A 24,449-nucleotide genomic window follows, 5' to 3' on the forward strand; every position below is an offset into this window, starting at 1 on the left:
TTATGAAATCATCATTTATGGAACTCTCGTGAAGAAAAGATTTTTTCATTTATCTGCAAAATTATTTTTATTGTTTATTAGTACCATTAATTATTTTATTTTTTCTGTGATTCAGTGTAGAGTTGTGTTTTATGGTGCTAAGATCTTTAGGTTGCTTGCAAAAATATAACAAGGAATCCAAGAAAATTTAAGAATATATCTTATAAACACTAGTCAATAAAATTAATTCTTATCTAGATTAGAAGGTTAAAATTGTTTTCAATAGAGAGATAAATAATCAAACTTATTATAAATAGGTATCCCTTTTAGTGTGTGCAGGAAGTGCTGCCCTTGGAAAATTAAGTCTCAAGCAAGCAGTAGTAGTAAATAAAGAGCAGCTATTTAATACAATGGTAGCTACTGAATAGTCCTCCACTAATTTTCTTATGTTTGTTATAATGTTTCTAAGAACAGATGAATATAGCAGCTTAAATTAATACATTCTGCAGAAATAAGCTGAAAGCCACTTTATTGTTATCCATTATGGCTTTCTTTTATTATTTGTGCTATGTGACATGATGAATTAATGAATAAAAATTATTTTTCATAAACTGAGTTAACATGTTTCACGCATTACTTACCTTACATCTGTATCTAGCTTTGTGCACAGTAGACACTGATTGGTTTAATAAATTAGTGAGGGACTGAAAAAGAGTTAGAGACAGTGCTCTCATTGTGCAACCCATTATAGTGCTACCAAATCATTTATGTTCAGCTTAATTTTACAGTGGAACATCTAAAAGCAGACCGCATCCATCCCTACAAATGTCACACACTTGCAGAAACAAGCCGAATTGCTCATTTCTTCTGTAACATATTGTTTATATTGCATGGGATATATACTTTACAGCATTTTTCTTGATGAGATATCTTTTGTTTCAGTCTTATATTTTTATTGCAAAATATTATTAAGTCATACAGAACAACAAACAGTAGCACCAAGATTTTTACTGGTACCTTTCCATTTGTTAGCGACACAAACAATGTGGTTGAAAGTATAAAATAAGGTGTCACACTTCAGTCACTAGTTTTTATAATTAAGTACACACAATTGTTACTTGGGGTTTGTAAGGTAAGCTGCAATGACACACTGAACTTACAATTTAAAGAATATATATATTGATACTGAGCAACACAATTTTAGCTGCTGTTACATTGTAAGTCAATGTCATTACACAACTATCTACAAATGTGTTCTCCTGAGAGAGAGAGAGAGAGAGAGAGAGAGCGAGAGAGAGAGAGAAATATCTCCTCACTTAGCTATGGAGTATGAGAGTACTTTCAAAGCTATCACACTACAAACTGCTTTTTGTCCTTTTCAATATAAGTGCCCTGCATTATAAGTAAGATATGTAAATCTATGCAAAATGTACTGTGCTCAGTGATAAGTATCCATTGTCTCATTGAGCACATTTATCTTCTGTTTAGGGACAAATGTTTAAACATGGCTTTTTTCTGTGTGCATAGTAATGTCTTACATTTTTTTATTATAATCCATGCATGAAACAGAAATTTAAGGCAGCAAGTGTCTTCCAAACATGCAGTTTCTTCAAGTGCCATTTCAAAACCTGTGTCCTTCATGAATATTTAAGCTGCACTCAGCAGAATAAACATATGGTCTATCACACATCTGAGATGCTTTGTCTTTGGTAATTAATTGCATTATGTTATATACAAGTAGCCACCCAATATGACTGGTGTAGCTAATGGTTGCACATTACTTGCATTGTTGGTGTGGAAGCTCTCAGTCAGTCCAATTGTGACATGTGTTTGCAAATATTTCTGTTGTGCAATCAGTCAGCTTCAAAGTACTTTACTCAGCATAAAAATGAAAATTTGAGAAACATTAATAAAATTAAACAAATAGTGAAGATCCTTACTGTCTGTCTCAGATTTTTCCATCATAACAGCTGCATTCCATTAAATGCAATACATACATATGTAGCATTTCAGTGTTTGTTAACAATGTCCTTTCCTTTTGAAATTACAGTAAATCAAAGGACAAATAATGTACAGTGTTCTTGTTACATTACAGATTTAGTAAAATTTGAAAGACATTGTTTTACTTAGGGGAAAGAGCTAATACAAAATTTAACTGATTGTTAGTATTATAATCAAAAATTAATGAATATTTCTTTGAAAATTACACAAAGATGAAACTTAAGCAGTCACTCCCTACCAAGAGGATTGAATACTACTTAATATTTTTTTATATGCCAGATACCTGCAGCTCACATGTCCTTCCAATGCTACATGACTCGAAACTATTTACTAAATCACTTGGTAATGCAAATTGTTGAAAGAGACAATTAATATTTGACAGTCCAGTGTATCAAAGATGTAGTTTAGCCTTTGCAAAGATAACATGCTTTTTTTCTCTTTCTGTGCATAGTTTTCTCAAATTCATTCAGAGTAGGAAGCAAACAAGCAAAATAACAACTTCATTCTTTGGAATACAAGCAGTGGCCAACGTGGCACATCACAGTAGTAATACACTTCAAACTGATGACACCTAATATGAAAAGAGTTAAATGTATATTTAGATGGTTTGCAGATATATCATGCTGCTAAAATGAATAAAAAAATGTAGTATGAAAAGGAATGTGAACAGTCCATGATGATGATGATGATGATGATGATGAGCTACAAGTTAAAATAATGAAATAACTCATTGGTGAATATACATATAATACACAAATGAAATAAGCATTTCATACTGTGAACCAGCTCTTTTTCACATAGTCATCATTTCCTCAATTGTACCAGTTGAGTGTCACAATTAGTTCAGTCTAAAGAGAAGGACCACAACTCTGCTGCACCATCAAAATGTTACACAACATCATTATCTGGCCTGCTGTCTTCCAGTTTTGCTTCACTTGAGGCAACGGTATCTGCCACCCCATCCTTCCTGTCTTTGGTCTGACACGGAATCTCTTTTGATTTGTGATGAGAGGATTCATCACTCATGGTTTTAGTTGGTGGCAAGGACACCACATATATTGCTGGAGCTTGAGCTAAAAATCTTTGATCCAGTCCTGCACACTTTTCATTAAGAGATTCTGAAAGTTCAGAGGATGCAATCTTCTTCTTGTATAAAATGATGACAATAACCAATATACAGATAATAAAGGCAGACCCAACACAGAGTACAATGATTGCTGTTTGATATGGAGTTATCATCGACACTGTTGACTGGGATACTATTTCTCGGTGTTCTAATGCTATTATACGGTCTGAATATTCTATGTCATTTGAGTCATAATCCGCCAATCGATGAGTGAAGCGTGAGATTGTAATATCAGCTTTTGCTGCACGACCTTCACCAATATTGAGGATCAGTTTTTCATTTTTGACCTGAAAAACAAAAGGATGTACATATGTTAATGCAGTATGCCACTGTCTCATGAAGAACAAATTAAATTATAGCTATTCAAGTATTTCTTACAAAAAAATAAAAAAGACTTGGCATGAGTCTATCCTATGGTGGTGGTACACCCTTGCCTTTCTGTGACCTTGGATTTACCCGAAGAATTATATAATACAGGGTGATTCAAAAAGAGTACCACAACTTTAAAAATGTGTATTTAATGAAAGAAACATAATATAACCTTCTGTTATACATCATTACAAAGAGTATTTAAAAAGGCTTTTTTTCACTCAAAAACAAGTTCAGAGATGTTCAATATGGCCCCCTCCAGACACACGAGCAATATCAACCCGATACTCCAACTCATTCCACACTCTCTGTAGCATATCAGGCGTAACAGTTTGGATAGCTGCTGTTATTTCTTGTTTCAAATCATCAATGGTGGCTGGGAGAGGTGGCCGAAACACCATATCCTTAACATACCCCCATAAGAAAAAATCGCAGGGGGTAAGATCAGGGCTTCTTGGAGGCCAGTGATGACGTGCTCTGTCACGGGCTGCCTGGCGGCCGATCCATCGCCTCGGGTAGTTGACGTTCAGGTAGTTACGGACAGATAAGTGCCAATGTGGTGGCACTCCATCCTGCTGAAATACGAATTGTTGTGCTTCTTGTTCGAGCTGAGGGAACAGCCAATTCTCTAACATCTCCAGATACTGAGTCCAGTTACAGTAGCACCTTCGAAGAAAAAGGGACCAAAAACTTTATTGGCTGAAATGGCGAACAAATGTACAACTAAATGAAACTTTATAGCTCCCTTAATTCGCCGACAGATAGTGCTTAGCTCTGCCTTTGGCGTTGCAGAGTTTTAAATTCCTAAAGTTGTGGTATTCTTTTTGAATCACCCTGTATAAAAGTTTAATATTATAATATTACTTCAACCACAGACAAACTTTAGGTATATCAAAAATGTAGGATAGATTGCTACTTACCATAAAGAAGATATGTAAAACTGTAGACAGGCATAATTAAAAGACACTTACAAAAAGCTTTTTGGCCACAGCCTTCACCAGCAAATGAGAGGCAGAGAAACACACACCATTCATACCCACAAGCAAGCACACCTCATGCACAACTATGGCAGCTCAGGCCAGAATGCAACTATCATGTGGGATGGCTGCAATGATCTGGAGGGGGAAGGGAAGAGGAAGGGATAGCAGTGTATGGGTGGGGGTGACAGAGGAACGCTTACTGGTGGTGTGTGCAGGGACTAGAATGTCTACAGGTGCAGCATCAGGAGGTTGTGGGGCAGGGAGGTGGGGAAAACGGAATGAAAAGGAGAGAAGTGGGGAGATGGGTGGGAGCATTGCAAGAGGATGGCAAACATGGAGGCTGGGAGACAAGAATGGGGAAGAGATGATAAGACAGAGGGGTGGAAACTGTTGGATGGAGGGTGTGGGGACATTATGTTACCATAGATTGACGTCGGGATAACTACAGGAGTGGAGAATGTGTTGTAAGGATAACTCACATCTGTGCAGTTTGGAAAAGCTGGTGGTGGAAGGGAGGATCCAGATGGCTTGAATAGTGAAGCAGCCATTGATATCAAACATGTTATGCTCAGCTGCATGTTGTGCCACAGGGTGGTCTACTCTGATCTTGGCCACAGTTTGGTGGTGGCTGTTGAACCTGGTGGACAGCTGGTTGGAAGTGAAACCAATATAAAAAGCTATGCAATGGTTGTAGCAGGGCTGGTAAATGACATGGCTGCTTCATAGATGGCCCGGCCCAGTCACAGGTTTATCCTACCCCATCAGGGGCCAGGCCTGTGAAAGCAGTCACGTCGTTTACCAGTTCTGATACATCCACTGCACAGCTTTTTATACTGGTGTGACTAACAGCCTGCTGTCCGTCAGATGAACAGCCACCACCAAACTGTGGCCAAGAGCATAGCAGACCACCCTGTGGCACAACATGCTTGATGGCAATGGCTGCTTCACCGCCCGAGTCATCTGGATCCTCCCTCCACCACCAAGTTTTTTGAACTGTGCAGATGGGAGTTATCCTTACAACACTTTCTCTGCTCCCGTAATTAGCCCAGCCCCAACCTATGATAACATACTGTCCCCACACCTTCCACCCAACTGTTTCCACCCCATCTGTCCTACCATCTCCTCCCCATTCTTGCCTCACAATCTCTTTGCTTGCTGTCCTCTGCCAACGCACCCACCCATCTTTCCTGCTCCTCTCTTTTTGCTCCTTTTTTTAACCCACCTTCCTGCCCACAGCCTCTTGTCACTGTGCCTGCTGACATTCTAATACCTGTACACTCTGCCAGACAGTGTTCCTTTGTCTCCTCACCCATACACTACTATCCCTTCCCTTTCCCCACCCCATCCAGACTGCTGCTGCCATCCCACATGATAGTTGCATTCTGGCCTGAGCTTCCAAAGTTGGCAGCCATGTCTGTGCAAGGTGTGGTTGATTGTGTGTATGTAAGGTGTGTGTTTCTCTTTTGTTGATGAAGGCTGCGGCCAAAAAATTTGTGTAAGTGTCTTTTAATTAAGCCTGTCTTCAACTTAAAGTTTCTTCTTTACAATAAGTTGCAATCTATCTTTTCCTACATTGTTCATATTAATAAATCATTGTAAGACATGAAATAACCAATAAGTCACAGCAAAAAAACCTATGACAGAGATTTAATCCTGAACCTTTGGATTCATAGACATTCAACAACCAAGCCATTGAGTCACATTGTAGAAAGTTATGAATCTACTAATCACAAGTAAGTATGCATTTGTATAAATAAACACGTAAACACAAACTGACAAGAAAACATGAAAATGAGAGCCACCTCCAAAAGTAATTCTTGCAACTTAAGTCAACATACCATTTGCTCCAAGAAGAAAGACACGTCAACCTTACTGCTGCCAATCACAGAAAAGTTTATAAATATAGTATCTGGCTGGGCCTCAATTCTTAGTTCATTGTCCTTCAATTTTGCACCAATATCAAACAACAATTTTGCTATCTTTGTTTCCAGTTTGCTTTCAAGCGATCTGCTGAAATGTCCATGAAAGCCCAAAGTGATGTCAACAGCTTGCACTGGCGTAGGGACTGGAAATAATGGTGATATCAGTACCATTTAACACAAAACTATGCTTGAAGTCACTTAACTATGTATAAATTTTGTGCATTTGAATTAAGTGTACAAAAATAGACATTGTAAGAACACTCACGACATATTTTTGAGCCTCTCTGAAATGTAGTGGTATTAGGAAGTTGATTCCCAGCTTCATCAACACACCAGCATTCAGGAAATTTCTCTGAATTCCGTGGGTAACATTGTGTCGGAGAAAATCTGAGAATAAATATTCACAGATGAAAAAAGTGCTGGAATACTTAAACTTTGACAATGCTCAATACTTTTATGAGTTTGTGAACTTAAATGTTTCTTTAAGTCTAGGAGTCAGTAATTACCTTGTTTTCAAACTCTAATACTTTGAATGCTAATGGGTATTATTTACACATTTGTCACTAATGAAAAAATAATCTTGTGGTTTAGGATTATATCACAATTGATCAGCTGGAACTAAACGTAACATAGGAAAATAAGGAATTAAGTCCCTAAAAAGATAAAAGAGCACATTTTTGTGGGGAAAAGAAAAATTACTCAAAAGTCACTGTTTGGGATTAACAGGGTGTTTTTGGTCTCATCATCACAAATAATCTTCAATTCATGCATTGTTGGAGTTTTGTCATAGCCAGAGCTATCTCTCTGCTGCTAACTTCTCATGCATAGCTATTCTACACGAAAGAGATCACTCAAAAAATCCCCATGAAAGACACCGTACCTGTAAGAATAACTCATTCTTTTCACTAACAACAAAGAACATTTGTCAAAAATTCCTGGCTCATCTTGCAACACAGAAAGAATCGGTAAAGTAGAAAGAGTTAGGGATAGAGGGATATTGCTATAATGCCAGTGTGAAGTGATCAGTGAGAGGCAACAAAAAGTAATGATATGCATTAGAGTCCCAGGAAGTACAAAGTTTTAATTTGACCTGTTTTTGTGAAGGAGGACAGAGTGATACAATTCACCTGCTGCATGGATGTAGGACACTGAAAATTACAACTATTATAATATAAAGGTAGTATTCCATGTTTAGCTATGGTGAATATTACAGTGTTTACTGTGGCATCAGTGTTAAGAACCCAGTGGGTATGTTGAATTTCATCTAAAAGGCCATAAAATCAATTCTGGTATATTTCTTTACCCGTTCTGCCTGAGAAGAGACGAAGAAAAAGAAATAAATTAAAAATCATGAAAATATTATCCTCTTCATTGGATAGTATTTACTGCTGGGTGTTTGACTTGTGTTTGGAGTATTCTTTCCCTTACATTTTCTAACCGCCACAGGTTTCTTGTTATAGTAATATCATATAAAAATATTACAATACATTTGCTCCTGCTCCTCTGTGAAATCTCCGCATTCTATTGTTTCTTTTTCTTTCGTAATTATATTTGTGGAGCAACTTTTTTCATGTACTATCACTTACAAATGAAACATTTAAAGAAATTTGTATAATGAATATGTATGGTAACTCAGAGTTGTGAGCCAGTGACTAAGTAAGTTAAACTAATTTTTTACCTGCCCTCAGCATCACATTCGACCGAGTATGCAGAGTTGGCACCTGACAATTTTTCTTTCTGTGCTTGGCACCTTGTTTTAAAACCATCTTCAAACATAATACTGTCCTCTTCATTCACAAACACATCTGGAATATATTCTTCTTGAGCAATTAATTGAGACACTTCTCTTAAGAGTTCTTCTGCCACTGTGAAAGAGAAGGTAAAAATTATACCTTATGTTTAACACATTGCAAAACTATGGAAAGTTTTAATAACTGATGACCAGCTCTACCATATGAAAGTAGAATAAATATAGTAACAGACAAAGTCTGACTAGTTGTTTGACAAGGGAATATTTTGCTAAGTCTTGTGCAGAATATATATATTCTAATCAATTTTCAATCAAATGACATACTGGCACCGTTACTGCCACAATTTCTATCTCTAAAATGCACTATTTTTTCTATCCATTTTTCTAGGTCCAAGGTATTTTTTCTAGTTATCTACCTTTCATCAGGACTATTTAATGTCCAAGGCAATCCAGGAAATAACACATGATTAGGCACAACAATTATGTTAATATTCCTCACATTACAGTCCATAGTGACCTCTTTCAAAAATATTAATTTTGCGTAAATATGTTAGCTGGCAATATTGAGGATCTAAAGCACACTGTCATCAAGCCCACATTTAAGTGAATATCAAAGAAACAGTGAGACAGTATTTTGTGAATGTCCATACATACAATGCGACTTACAGCACAGATAAATCTGACTTGCCAGAAAATCAACAGATGTCAGAAACTTCAATAAATACTAGACTCACAATTGACAATGATTTGCCTTAGGCCCTTATGGTTCTCGGCACCTCAATTATACAGTGAACGCCTAAGGCTTATGGCTTGCCGTATACGGCTGCAGTGAATGAGATTACATTCAATGTGGTAAGTACTAGAGGATTTTCATTCGAAGAGGGCTATTACGTACAAGGATATTTACTAACATATTGACTGCTGCAGCATACATTTATATTTCTTATTTTTTACAGCGGTTAGCCAAAGCAGGTAAATCTCTTGTTCTAATCATGGCTGTAATGAGTCCTCTAGCTGTGATGTAGAATACAAGCAACTGTTAATAAGTAACTAAGAAGCTAGTTTTAATAAAAATATGCTATAATTTTTAATCAATGGACTATCATTGCTGGTGTTGTCAAATGATCATTCACTGTACCTCCATTCATTCCAAGAAAAACGTAGGTTAAAGGCATATGGTTGGTACTGGAAGAGTGTGAAATAATTGGATCTATCAATATTATGAAAAGGATAGTTGCTACTCATCATATAGTGAAGATATTGTGTTGCAGATAGGCACAATAAAAAGACTGTCGGAAAGTGAGCTTTGAGCCAACAAGGCCTTTATTGAAAACAGACAACATATGCACAAACACCCATGCAAACACAACTCACACAGTTGTGTGGGTTGCATTTGCATGAAAGTGTGTGTGCATCTTGTCTATTTTTGACGAAGGCCTTGTTGGCCAAAAGCTCACTTTCTAACAGTTGTTTGTGTAGTGACTATCTGCGTCTCAGCATCCTCAGCTATATGGTGAGTAGCAACTATCCTTTTCATAATACTGTTACAGTCTATCCTGGATTTTCCATTGTTTGATAATTGCATCATCTTATTCTACATTAATATGTAAGAGATATTTTCAGTTCCAATACTAACAGGTATCTTCCTCCACATCCATTCGTCTACGAGCTTGCCGGGAACTACAATTTGGTGAATCACCACGTATAAGTGATCCTTTAACATGTTCGCCAATTTTATTGACACACCAACAAACACCAACATGCTTCAAGCACTGAACTGGCTCCCAGTTTCCTGTATCAGGATTACAATTTGGAATGAAAGTAGGTTTCTTATACATTTCTGCCATCTTTTGGTTTTTCTCCCGCAGACGTTCACACTGACTCAGAACTGTAAATAAAATAAATTTAACAATTAAGAAATAAATATTTTTACAAAGGAGCCACAGTAGATAACAACAAATATAGTCAGGATATTATAAAAACAACAATTTCTGTTTTTAGACACATTGATTTTGCATTCAGGGTGGAAAAGCACATGATTAAAATACTTAATATACTGACTTTGTGCTATGTTATTATGTTATACTTAAATACTGTTATACTTATGACAGCAAGTGGCAACATACAGACTGAACAGAATGAGCAAAGTGGTAAAACAGTACGCCATTGAGCAACAGGCACAATCACGAAAATGTGAAGAGATAGTCAACAGAGCTTCAATACCATGTTTCCAGAGACACAGAAATACAAATAATATGCTAATTATACACACAATATGTTAAACATACAAATGTTGTTCCTACCCTGGGATTTGCATTACCGTAATTACTCAATTTCAAAGTGTATCCACAGAACAAGTGGTCTTTAATCGAAAAAGGTGGCACAACATCCTCTTTACTGGCAAAAGATTCTGGACTAGTCCCCCATTAGGATCTCTGGGAGTTGACCGCCAATGGGGATATGACCTAGAGAAAAAGAGTGAATAACCAATGAAAGGATTATGTCTTACAAGTCGGGGCATGGAATGTCAGAAGTTTGAATGTGGCAGGGAAGCTAGAAAATCTGAAGAGGGAAATGCTAAGGCTCAATCTAGATATCATGGGGCTCAGTGATGTGAAATGGAAACAAATCAAGGATTTCTGGTCAGACGAGTGTAGATTAATATCAACAGCAGCAGAAAACAATATAACTTGAGAATTCTTTATGAATAAGAAGTTACAACAGAGAGTAAATTACTGTAAACAGTTTAGTCTATATACACTGAAGAGTCAAAGAAACTGGTATACCTGCCTAATATCATGCAAGCACACTGAAGTGCCGCAATACAACACGGCATGGACTTGACTAATGTCTGGAGTAGTGCTGGAGGGAGTTGACACCATGAATTCTGCAGAGCTGTCCATAAATCTGTAAGAGTACAAGGGGGTGGAGAGCTCTTCTGAAAAGCACATTGCAAGGCATCCCAGACGTGCTCAGTAAAGTTCTTGTCTGGGGAGTTTGATTGCCAGTGGAAGTGTTTAAACTCGGAGAGTGTTCCTGAAGCCACTCTGTAGCAATTCTGGACGTGTGAGGTGTCACACTGTCCTGCTGGAACTGCCCACATCCATCGGAATGCACAATGGACATCAATGGATGCAGATGATCAGACAGGATGCTTACGTGTATGTCACCTATCAGAGTCGTATCCAGACATATCAAGGATCCCATATCACTCCAACTGCACATGCTCCACACCATTACAGAGCATCCACTAGCTTGAACAGCCCCTGCTGACAATACAGGATCCATGGATTCATGAGGTTGTCTCCATATCCGTACACATCCACGTCCATCCACTAGATACAATTTGAAACAAGCCTCGTCCATCCAGGCAACATGTTTCCAGTCATCAACAGTCCAATGTCTGTGTTAAGGGGACCAGGTGGGGTGTAAAGCTTTGTATCATGCAGTTGTGAAGGGTACATGAGTGGACCTTTGGCTCCAAAAACCCATATCGATGAGGTTTCATTGAATAGTTCGCATGCTGACACTTGTTGATGGCCCAACATTGAAATCTGAAGCAATTTTCAGAAGGATTGCACTTCTGCCATGTTGAATGATTATCTTTAGTCATCATTGGTCCCATTCCTGCATGATCTTTTTACAGCCACAGTGATGTTGAAGATTTGATGTTTTACCAGATTCCTGATACTCATGGTACACTTGCGAAATGAACATATGGGAAAATTCCCAGTTCAATGCTACCTCAAAGATGCTGTGTCCCATCACTCATGCGCTGACTATAACACCACGTTCAAACTCATTTGAATCTTGATAACCTGCCACTGTAGCAGCAGTAACTGATCTAACAACTGCGCCTTTCTATAGAGGTGGAGCCCCTCCTCGCCCACACCAGCACAGTGACCAACACAAAAGGTCTACTGCCATCCCTGCATAAGGGTTAGTTTTCACTAAAGTGAGGTCTTGCAGGATGTGGGTACTGCAATGTTTCCATACATCTGGTTAAGGTTAACCATTAATACGTGCTTATCTGGAGATAGATTGTGTCAAAAGTTGAATGAAGGGTAGTAGTTTGAAGGGCAGAGGGAAAAAAACTGCCAAGGCAAGTGCCAAGTGCAATAGTTAGGTCGGATGGTAAGACCAGTAGTGGAATCTTTCTGATTGCGACAGGTCATGCAAGGATGGGTTAAGTTAGACATGGGTATCAAGCAAGTGGATACCACGTCAAGCCATATGTTCGTCATAAGAGATCAGTCCGTTACGGTGCTGCAGCAAGGTGTGCTGCAGTTTAGGCCATGAGAGCCCCCTGTCGCACCCCCGAGTGTCCTGATTGCTGTGGTAGCCCACTTGCCGGAGCAGAGCTGCTTGGGACCGATAGGCTTCAGCACTGTTGCAGCAGCACCTATGTTCTTCTTCGGTGTGTCCATCACACTATGTTTTCCACCTGCTGCTCCACAAGGCGAGTGGCGGCAGGTGTCTTCTCTTCACTTGTGGCATTCGAACAGATGTCGTGAGTGCAATTGCCACAGTTGGCTGCATACCTCCTCCTCCTTTGCAGACAGCATGGTGTGCATCTCCTGCACTTGCCGTGCTATCGTCAACGGCCGGTCCCCCACGCCAGTCTCACTGGTGTGGTATTCCGGCCACCAGTAAGCAGTGGGAGATGACTTCTTGTCTTTCGGTTGCGTCTTCATTTGGCGGTGCTTACGGCGCCATTGTCGTTCCTTCTCAGTTTGTGCCTAGTCTCCAGTGCAGCCATCGCTGGCAAAGGCTGGGCAGCCACGCCAGTTTGCCACATGTGGCCCATCGAAGTGAGCACAAGCTGGTGCCTGCTCTCATTGTCTGTCACAGATGCGGGTGTTGTGCATGCCAGCGCACTTGACACACTGCGGCGAGTTCCAGCAGTAAAGGGAATAACATTCTTAACGATGCAAATATCTCTCTTAAAGCACACTCACCATTTCTTTGGGATAAACTCCCATGTGTTTACACAGTTGTGAAGTACCCATCTAAATGGTAGCTGAAGATTGTAAAAGTGAAAAGACAGTAGCATTTCCAGATAAATATTTTTTCTTCCCTGTTGTTCACTTGCAGATTTCTTACACAAACAAAGTTAAGAAAACTTCCTTCTGTAACACAGTACGAGCAGACCTTTGTCTCTTCTCATTCTCATAACAGGGGAGCCCCTCTCATCCTGGGGTCTCAAGTGACCTACCTTCCCTTTCTGATTTACCCAAACTATCCTCCTCTGCTGCATCTACATCTACACTTCGCAAATTCCTGTAAAATTCATGGCAGAAAGTATGTCCACTGTACCAGTTATTAGGGTTTCTTCCCCATTCCATTCAAGTATAGAGTGCAGGAAGAATGTTTAAATGTCTTTGTGCATGCCGTAATTAATCTAATCTTGTCCTCATGATCTCTACTGGAGCTATACGTAGGGTGTTGTCAGAAATTTCTAGAGTCATCATTTAAAACCAGTTCTTTATGTCTCTCTTTGAGAATCTGCCAATTCAGTTTCTTCACCATTTCTGTGACAGTGTCACAAAGATCAAACAAACATGTCACCATTTGTGTTGCCTTTCTCAGTATACATTCAATATCCCCCGTTAGTCCTATTGCTGTGGGCCCTACGCACTTTAGCAACATTGTAGGTTGGATCGCATGAGTGATTTGTAAGCAATCCCCTCTGTAGACTGATTTCAATTCCTCAAAATATACCACTTGCTTTACCCACAACTGAGCCTATGTGCTCATTCCATTTCTATTCTATTCTATCGCTTGAGCCTTGTCCCGCAGGGTCAGCCATCGTTAATTGGATTTGGCATGTTAATGATTAAGGGGTGGCTGGATGCCCTTCCTGCCGCCACCCCGTACCCCCCGGGATGGAATTAGTGTACCTCAACTGTCTGCGTTGAGTGTAATCCATGGAACTGACTCATTAGAAAGTAATTAGACAGTGAAGTTGTTTTATATGTGTAAGTTTCTTTGGTTATTGGCTTGTGTCTATCAGCAATACTAAGATTTTGCCTCTTGGAGGTTAAGTACTGGCCATTAATTCTATTTCATAATTTTACAAATAGTTTATCATTAATGATTGTCAACAGTAGTTTTGGCATAAAAAGTAGTTTATAATAGCCATTCCCTTTTTTTACAAAGGTGTAATTCTCAACTTACTGTACAGCCTGATAAATCACCTTCATGTTTAAATTAAGAAATGCAGAATGTGATGGACCAACAAATGCAATTACCTGGGCAAACAGTATTACAAATTTCTTCTGATTCAAAACTGTTCTGATTTCCTCCACAGCCACCAAAGTTAAATATTTCACATTTATTCTTCTCGGCATTAAAGTACCATCTAGAATCATTAGCTGTATTGCAAAAACCTTCATCTTTGGGTTCAAAACACACATCTCCTGTAGGTGACAAAAAGCAAATGAGGTAAGATACTTAACTGAACTAAGTAAACATAATATTTCACATTTATTCTTCTCGGCATTAAAGTACCATCTAGAATCATTAATTGTACTGCAAAAACCATCTTTGGGTTCAAAACACACATCTCCTGTAGGTGACAAAAAGCAAATGCGGTAAGATACTTAACTGAACTAAATAAACATAATTCTTGACTGTTATAAAGCTTCTAGACTAATCAGAAAAATTAAAATGTTAACTGAAGGTTTCTGCAAAGTGAGAAGAAATTATCAGTTGCAAAGTGTATCTGCAGATTACAATTAATTTACTCAATAAGTGAATCACGCACATTACAAATTTACAAGAGTTGATATGTGTTAATGCAGGAGACGACAGAGGACCACAAGACTGGAGGCCAAAAGTAAATGGAATGGACCTTGTCACTAAAGAACACATACAAAGTAAAATAGTGCTGTTTTTGTCAAATTTGGCCTAAACGCCCTGTCAAAAGGTTTAAGCCCAGATAATTATGTAGAGATCCTGACTGTCGAGGTCTGGTCATGCACAATAACAACAGTACGCAAACCACCAAATGGTGAGTTCAAGTTCGTGGAACCCTATAATTTTAAATCACAATCAATAAATCTGATCACGGATGACTTCAGCTGCTGTAGCACACCTTGGGGTTACCACGAGACTGATAAGAATGGAGATCTTTAAGAATGGGCTGAAAAGATGGGGCTGATACTAATACATGATCCAAAGCTGCCATCCTCCTCCACCAATAGAAGATGGCATGGTCAGTCAAATCCAGATAACATCTTTGTTCGTGAACACATTGACCTGCAGGAAAAGAAGGAAGTTTTGTAGCCTCTCTGCCTTGGTACTTCTTTCACCATGGAAGAACTGGAAGTAACCTTCAAATCTATGAAAAGGAACAAAGTTGCAGGCTTAGATGAGTTAAGACTAGAGCAAATTACAATGTTTGGGACCATACCAAAGCAATAGACCTTAAACTTAATGAACACCTTAATCTCAAAATTACAGATCCCTAACATCTGGTACAAGGCTACAGCTAGAACTTTCGAAGCCTGAGCCCTTCCGACCAGTTTCTCTTCTCTACCAACTGTATAAATTCTTGGAAAGGATTATCCTCAATCACATATACAACATGCTGATCAAAACTTTATATATGAGTAGTCAGGTTTCCACCAAGGGAAGTGATACTGTTGTCAGAACCTGACTCAATATATAAAAGAATGATACGAAAGATGACAAATCACAGCAGTGGCATCTGTCAGCGGGAGATCTGTCAGCAATGTACGACACCGTCTACCACAAGATGATGATCAGAAAGATATATTCAGTCACAAAAGACTACTGCTTAACCCATATTATCTAGTGTTTGCTGCAAAACAGGAAGTTTTTTGATGACTGTACATAAGAAGAAGACCCAATGGAGGACCGTGAATGCTGTAGAACGACCAACCAATCAACCTATGAACAAGACCATTCATTTATGCTGATGACACAGCAACTGCAGCTGAAGGCAAAACCTTTGAAGAAGTGGAGATGAAATGACAGCAGCCCTCGAAGATCTCGGCAAGTATAGTATAGTATTACGTTGATAACTACCTTAAGCCAAACCCGGGAAAGACGCAAGTGTGTGTGCGCCTTTCATCTGAGAAACCGGGATGCCATGGGGAAGTTAATATTACCTGGAGAGACCAACAGATGTGCCACTATGCAATGATAGTGTGCGTACTTTCAAAATACCCTGTGTGCGGCAGTGCTATGTCGTCTGCAGAAGGCTCCTCAGATGTGTATCACTGACAGAGCCCACCAAGGGCACTAGTCTATTTAAGACTAGCTACACTCACTCAGCCTCTGTTCTCTAAATGTATTGCTACAGCTCTCAGTGTACATAATTGATTCCTTCTGAATGTTACTTAAATATGTGTTCAAGTTTGTAATGCTTCCATGGAATGAACTGGTGTTCAATCTATTAGTCATGTTGTGCTTACACATAACTACAACACGATTGGCGACGCGTGTAGTCCTGTTCTCCAGCCAAATTTCTACTCTGACGGTCCTCCGTTTATTCTCACAATGGCTGATGGTATTATGGAGGAAATTTTACATCAGTTGGTCAAACAGCAAGAATCATTCAGCACAATGTTGCACCACCAATCACAGGTGCTGGACAATCAAACTCGCATACTTCAATCATTGTCTTCTATTTTGTCCAGTCGGTATGTTCTCTAGTCTGCGTCACCTGCTGTTTTGCCCTCCACAGCCCCCATGGTTTATCAGCCTCCCTTTTCTACATAAGATAGGCCCACTGAGGAATGGGATGCTTACAAGAAATGTCTGCAACAACACTGTCATGCTTTTGGAATTACTGACACTATTTTATGTCATGCCTTCTACCTTTCATGGGTGTCATCCAGAATGTATCAAGTCCCATGTCAGCTCACCCATTTGCAGGATACATTTTCTTAATTTTTTACCAAATACTACAAGTGCAGCCATATTACTACATTCCAGGCTGAGTTTTACCACTGTAGAAGCAACCACATAAGTCCTAATGAGCATGGGTGGCTGAACTCCATGGGTTAAGTAGTCATAATTTTGTGTCTGAAGTGCACAAAGAGCCATATGCTGATCAGATGGTGAGCAATGCTACCATTCATTTAGCTCCAGATCCTGAGCTGCAAGAGCACGCCCTCCAGTGCGAAAATCCATTCCTCTCCAAGGTTTTAGCTATTGCACAGTCGTCCGAGGTGTTTCGAGCTGTAGTTAACCAAGGTGAGTCATGGGGTAAGGTATCAGCAATCCAACCCTCTCCTCCACACCATGCTTCAGTTAGTTTGCAGGGGGGAAGAAATGATTGTGACGATCTGCACACGATCACAGCATCAAGGTGGCCGGCCTCACTCCCAGCAGCAGCCGCACCAACAAAGTAAACAGGCCAGTAAGCAGCAATGTAACAATTCCATGCTCCCATTCTGCCCTTATTGTTTCATTAACCAAGAGTGCCCAGACTGGGCTACCTGTCATAACTGCAACAAAAAAGGTCACACTGCTTGTTTATAATGCAAAAATTCAGCACAACAATCCTGCTGCGGATATGGGCGTAAACATTGTATCAGCTATTTCTGTTGTGCCAAACAAGCTTTTCATTGATGTTATGGTTTTTTGTAAAGTTCTGCACATCCAAGTGGATGCACGAGCTGTGGTGACCTTGTTACACTTATAAACTTATATGGACTTGGACTCTCCTCCTCTTCTCCCTGGGTCACAAAAGTTAGTAAATTACAATAAACAGTTTATCCCTATTCTCAGCCAATTCTCTGCCCCTGACCTACAAGTCAGTAGTCTGGTCACTTACATTTCTTGTTGCAGATAATACATGTACAGGGAGTCTTTTGGGATGCTTTTAAGTTGTTTGGTTTTTACATTTTCAGATGAAGTTAATTTAGTGTCTGAACAAGTGCCATATGCACAGTTAGATGCATTACGTTCTGAGTTTTCCTCTTTGTTCTCTCCTGGATTGGAATATGCTAACAATTTTGATGTGCACCTTACCATGGAACCTTCTGCTCAACACCATTTTTTCTGTGCCTGTCTGGTTCCAGTGGCACTCAGGAAACAAGTCAAAGATAAATTAGATCGCCTCACAGACACTGTGCTCAGACAAACTCTTTGCAGAGTTATCAGGTGGTAAATATTTCTCAAAAATAGACTTGTTGGATGCCTATTTGCAACTCCCTTTAGATACAGAGTCACAACATATGTTAGTTGTCAATACCTCTTTTGGACTGTACCGATACTTGCGATTGCCTTTTGGAATCACCAGCGTTTCCACTATTTTTCAATGCTTTTTGGGAGCAACTTACACCACTGACACTGAGTTGCGCAAACTATTTGGATGACACTGTAGTTTCTGGTGCTTCCACGAGGAACATTTACAAAATCTCCATACTCTTCTTTTTCTGTCCTCCAAGCAGCCAGTTTGAAGCACAATTTAGAAAAATTGTGCAATTTTTTCAACCTTCTACTATTTATCTTCACTTTGAAGTTTCTGCAACATTCTCAGACCCCTTCATCAACTCATTTCTGCTATTGTGTCACTTCCACACCCTATGTTACTCAAGGAACTTCAGGTTTTTCTTGGCAAACTCGACTACTACCACAAATTTTTGCCTGGGGCAGCGACACTCGTGCAACCATTACATGCATTGTTGCACAAAGGGACCCAGTCGCTGAATTGTGAAACAGTGTTTGCCACCCTGAAGATCGTGCAGTCTGTGCCCTGCTTAGAGACATACCAATGAGGTGCCCACTTGGTCCCTGGGATGGACACTTCCCAGTAGGGGTTAGCGGTGGTACTGGCTCATAGATATCCCAATGGCTCCTTGCAGCCTATAGCTTATGCCTCAAAAATGATACTTTAGCCATCTTATATGCTGTGAAGAAATTCCACGTTATTCTCTTGGTAACAAATTCCACTAGATCACTGATCACAAAACCATTGGTTTCCTTATTCATTCCTTATTTGTCATTACCAGATAAAGTGGCACATCACATTCAATGTTGGGCTCTTTGCCTTTCGTGTTACAACTGTGAGATTCATTTCCATCCTACAGATCAACATGCAAATGCTGATGCTTTGTCCTGCCTGCCGACTGGTCCACATCCAGAATTTGATCAGGAAGAATTGCTCTGTTTCCACATTTATGTTGGCACACAGCAGATGGTTGATGGTTTTCCAGTAACTAGCACATGGATGGCAAAGGCTATAGCTTTGAGTCCCATTTTGTGGAAGGTCATGAAATTCGTACAACATGGTTACCCATATTCACCACCTTCTCCTGTGTCTGGCCCCCTCTTAATTATTACATCTTTCAAATCAATTCCCTGTTGTGAATGGTGTTCTGCTTTTAGACACAGACCATGCAGCCCCTCAGATAGTGATCCCATCACTGTTTTGTTCCGAGGTTCTCCATTTATTACAGGCGCATCTTGGGGTGTATCACACACAAACGCGATGCATGTCGACATGTGATTTGGCAAGGCTTGGATGGTGATGTTACACACAGTTTACGAATCAACAAACAGCTCCACAGGCATTGTCATCTCCTTGGGCAATGCCGTCGCATGCATGGGATGGTATACATGTGGATTTCTTTGACCCTTTTCTCAGTGCATACTGGCTGTTGATCGTTGATGCATATTCTCATTTTCAGTATGTCATTCACTACGTTTCCACATCTGCAACTGCCACCATTGTATCCTTAACCAAAATTTTTTCACTGAAAGACTTGCCCACAATGTTAGCATCCAATAATGGTCCACAGTTTTCATCACAAGAGTTTGTGGTATTTTATGATGCCTGTGGTATGTGTTACATCCTTGTTCCGCTTTCCATCCACAATCTAATGGTGAGGTGGAATGTCTAGAGAAAATGTTCAAAACTCATATGAAAAAGAATGTTGAAAACGAATGTTGCCAACTCTTCGTCTGACATTGCCTTAGGTTGGTTTCTCTCCTCATACCATTTCATGCCATTTGGAGAGAAGAGCCCGGAGGCTTGGACGTCGCCCTAAATGGATTCCAGCTGCTATCGCCAGATACCAGGGGCGACATCCCTCCAACATCGACAAGGAGGATGCCCTCTCCTCAAGGCACCATGATCAGCTTTGCCTTCGCATTGACAGCCGGGTGCCCCCTGATGTCACACTATTGCTTCTGAGCCTGTCTACATCAGGCATCCCATCACCTGCTGCTGCCAGTTCTACTCCCTTGTGGGAGAGGGCATCCATCCTTCGTGGCCGAACCAGCAGTTCCTCCATTGCTTCCGACACCATCATCAGGGGTTCCGTCACCCACCATCATCAGGGGTTCTGTCACCCATTCCTGAGCAACTGCTAATATCAGTATCAACAACACAACAAACACTGTCACAAGAGCCGTTGCCTGTGGTTGACATGGAAACAGCCCCAGCATCTCCAGTGTTGCCATATGGTTTGACACGGGAAGGTAGGCACAGAATTTGTCCATGCCTGAAGCACTTCAGACTGTATGCTCCCGCTGCAGCATGCCATCTTACCGAGAGCCCAGCAAGGATGTCTCAAGAATCCATAATCTCCCTAAGACAGGAGGAATGCAGTTGTGCATAGTGTGTGTGATAGTGTTAAGTTATCCACATACAGTACCTCAAACTTTGTGCGTGCGTGCGTGTGTGTGTGTGTGTGTGTGTGTGTGTGTGTGTGTGTGTGAGTTGTTGATGCTTCCATGAAATAAAATTGTGTTCAGTCTAGTGGTCATGTTGTACTTATACCTAATTACAACATGCTACAATACTCCAAAGTACCTTAGTCTCAATTCAAAGGTCACTGTGAAGATACAAAGCTAAAAGTATCTGCCCAGAACAACATCATACATAAACTTACTAGCACCACCTGGGGCTCACAGAAAAACATGCTCCGTACATCTGCCCTGGTATGATGTTTCTCTGCAGCAGAATATGTAGCATTGGCTTGATGAAACTCTACACATGGAAAGACACAAAATCTACTGGGAACAGGACTGTCAACATCACCTGGTCCGCAGAAACCTGCCCGATCCTTTAACTACAGAAGACCTATAAGCAGCAAGTGATAAGCTCATCAGGCCAGATGAATTCTGGAGTTTATGGTCCATCTAATAGAAAATCAGCAGTGTCTTGTAGAATTTTGTTATTATTTTTATTATTTTGTATTGTTGTATTGTATTTTTATTTATTGTATTGTATTTTTATTGTTCCATGTACCTGCATCTAGGACATGTAAAATAAGAAATAAAATAATTTATCACCACCTGTTTTACATAAAAGTTATTTTACTGTTTGTATAACGTTGAAATAACCTCAGGCAATTAAATACTCCTCTGCCTCCAGTCTCAAAATGGTACACATAGCATCTCTATTGTCTATCAAGCATTACAATTTTACAATGACATGAAGTGATTTTTGTCATTTGTTTGGAGGATAAGGAACATTTTTAGACATGTATAACAAATACAGCTCATTAGAAACATGTGGAAAGGCTTGACATCAGTTAAAATCATGAAAATACATGGTCCAGTTCCATTAATGTGACCACTGCTGATGCTCAACATAATGTGCAATACCCACTCACAGATGGAAGGTGGCAGCACTATAATCTGATTAAAATTACTTGATAGTTATCAGTTCACACACTGAAGCTGGTTTCCTCCAATCAGAGCGTTCAACATCATGTCTGAACTGTTTGCTGTAGTCGAACTGCCGCAATAATTGGTTAGTTCATATCCAATCCCTAGTCTGGCATTCTTTCTCAATGTGTCTGGACCCTGAATCATGGGTCTGGCACTTTTATTTTGTATTTTATCACACACACACACACACACACACACACACACACAGAGAGAGAGAGAGAGGTTCATACACATTACTAACCAAACACTACTGCATACTTCTGCACAGTACACAATTCAGCGTCACTTATACAGTTATCATAATCACAGAGATTGGCTTACATTGGGTAAGCTTCACATGATATTGCATTTAGCCGAATTTTTGAAGGCCTGAATACACCACTGTGACTGCGTCCCCACAATCCCAATACTGTCACTATAAGTTATGGTGTTGTACAATGGGTAGCATATAAGTCTGATGTATAAAAGGTTGTAGATTCAAATCTGGTTAAATCTATCAATTTTTTTATTTATACATCTAATCAAAAGAGTCTGATTATTATTTTTATTCAATTAATTGGTTTAATTGTTTTATTAATTCTCTGTCACGTCATTTTCATCATCATACTGACTCTTTTATTTGATCTAATTTTCTTCCTATCATTCTATCCCAACATTTAAACCCAATCAAGAATTTGTGAAACCACCTCAATCAGGCTGTTCACACCAAGGATCCTCAACTGGGTAACCTAGCACAGCTGGACACAGCACTGAAGTCGGCATGTATCCACAGCTCTGTCCTTCTGGAGCTTCACTGACACTTTTCCTGAATGTATTTCACAGTCTGCACTGCAAAATATGGTTATTCTGGTTTTTGACAGGTGGTCACATTAATGTGACTGGACAGTGTCTGCAATTCAATAATCTTTAAAGGTCAAAAAAGTTTCATTGCCCCAGTAGAAGCTGTCACAAATGGTGAGACATCGTAAAAACTGTATCACCACAAAATTACAAAACTATTAGCAAAATAACATAGAATACAGTTCCAGAGAACTTGGATGACCAGCAGCAAGTAGGTTTGCTACAATTTAGGAAATGTTAACTCAGTAAATGGTCATCTTTATTTAATGGATGATATGAAGACAAGAATCCATTTACACTTGGAACCACAAGTGAACGATCAAAACTTTAGAACAACAAAAGGTATGAAAACATTTGTATCATTAATAGAACAGACAAATCATGGTTGATAGTGGAAAATTTTTCTGTCTAAATATGAGAAAAATTTGCAAAAAATTTTTGTATAAAATCTGGTGTACATTCACAGGAATATTAAACAGCATGAAAAAAGAGTAAACTTCCTAGATATATATTTGAGATTTGCCTGGGAGTACAGCGTTGCTGTTAGTAAAATGATCAGTTGATCCTTGGCAGACAATATGTCAACATACATTATCTACAATACGAAGATCAAAACAATGGCAAAGTACCTTCAGAAACCACAAATAGCACTGCACAAAGCTGCATTATTATCACAAACACCTGTTATCTATTTCTGCTCACTACAGACTGGAAGATTCACAACATATTGTAGAATAAGGAAATACATGGTGCTCAAATAAAGACTAAAGGCTGGAACAGAGGCTTAATATTAATAAGATATAAACAAAAGAAGTTTACCAAGTGTAAACTAACAATACGGATATTGAAAAAAGAAGTGGAAGAAGAGTAAAATAATTCTTAATTCATTAAAAGTTCACACTGAAAGCAGGATATGCACTTCAATATAATTTTATTTGCTTTCAATGGGCACAAACAAACTTTTAACATAATGAAGATGGCTAGTTACATCTGAAATAGAGTTCAATCACTGATTCTCTCACAGCCATCACGTCCGCCATTCGTACTCTTATGTGCTTGGTTGTTCTTAACTTTTATACTAACACACTTTTCTTATTTCTATAAAAGCATATTTTTCTTTTTAAGCTTGAGTGTATTTAAACATGTAACTGCCTTGAAGTCTTCTCAGAGCTTTGCACATACATACATTTCTTGTCAAAATGAATTGCTAGTTTGTAATGATGTTGTTTTCACTTACTTGGTTTTGGGCAGCAGACAGCATATTCTCCAAAAGGACTCAAATGACATTTGTGTGATGAAGGGCACTGCAAGCCATTTGGGCCACACTGCATCACATTAGATGTGTTTTTCAACAACAGAGGGTGTCCATAGAGACAGGGGTTCTCTTTGTGTGGCAAGCACATGGGTACTGGTGGACAAGGCCTGTCTATACATGATACTTTAACAAGGCGACACGTCTCTCCATCACCATTGCACGAGATATCTTCACAAGGATTGCGACACTTGCAGGTCTGGCATCCAAACTGATCCATATGGTGGCCATGCTCACAAGGCTCACATTCCAGTTCAGGACATTCAGCAGGAGCTGCACAAAATATGTATGAGTTTTTAAACAGATTATGTTTCGAGAACACATTAAAAATTATTTTAAACTGCCAGAGTACAGTGATAAAACATATTTCATAGTTTTTCTTTACTTGTGTTCTCATCCTGTCACTGGCTGGCAGAGAATTCACCTTCCTTTTGACAATCACAACCTTTAAGTAACTTAATATGCTACCAGCAACCTAGTAGTACATTTATTATCATTTGAAGTTTATTAATGA

The 24,449-nt window shown here is 39.4% G+C and overlaps 1 protein-coding gene across 2 annotated transcripts in view; it reads right to left on the minus strand.

The window, feature by feature from the left end:
• Positions 1–904: 904 nt before the first annotated feature.
• LOC124795290 (balbiani ring protein 3-like) overlaps positions 905–24,449 on the minus strand; it is a 259,410-nt gene continuing 235,865 nt past the window's right edge. For both annotated transcript variants that reach the window (XM_047259248.1, XM_047259249.1), the window contains 7 exons: positions 23,861–24,208; positions 14,379–14,546; positions 9,764–10,015; positions 8,056–8,242; positions 6,643–6,764; positions 6,294–6,520; positions 905–3,393 (listed from right to left, as the gene is read on the minus strand). In XM_047259248.1, coding sequence (XP_047115204.1) covers positions 2,869–3,393; positions 6,294–6,520; positions 6,643–6,764; positions 8,056–8,242; positions 9,764–10,015; positions 14,379–14,546; positions 23,861–24,208 — 1,829 coding nt within the window. In that variant the 3' untranslated portion in view covers positions 905–2,868. The remainder of the gene's footprint in view (positions 3,394–6,293; positions 6,521–6,642; positions 6,765–8,055; positions 8,243–9,763; positions 10,016–14,378; positions 14,547–23,860; positions 24,209–24,449) is intronic.

This window comes from Schistocerca piceifrons, chromosome 4, assembly GCF_021461385.2.
Source record: "Schistocerca piceifrons isolate TAMUIC-IGC-003096 chromosome 4, iqSchPice1.1, whole genome shotgun sequence".
Lineage (NCBI taxonomy): Eukaryota > Metazoa > Arthropoda > Insecta > Orthoptera > Acrididae > Schistocerca > Schistocerca piceifrons.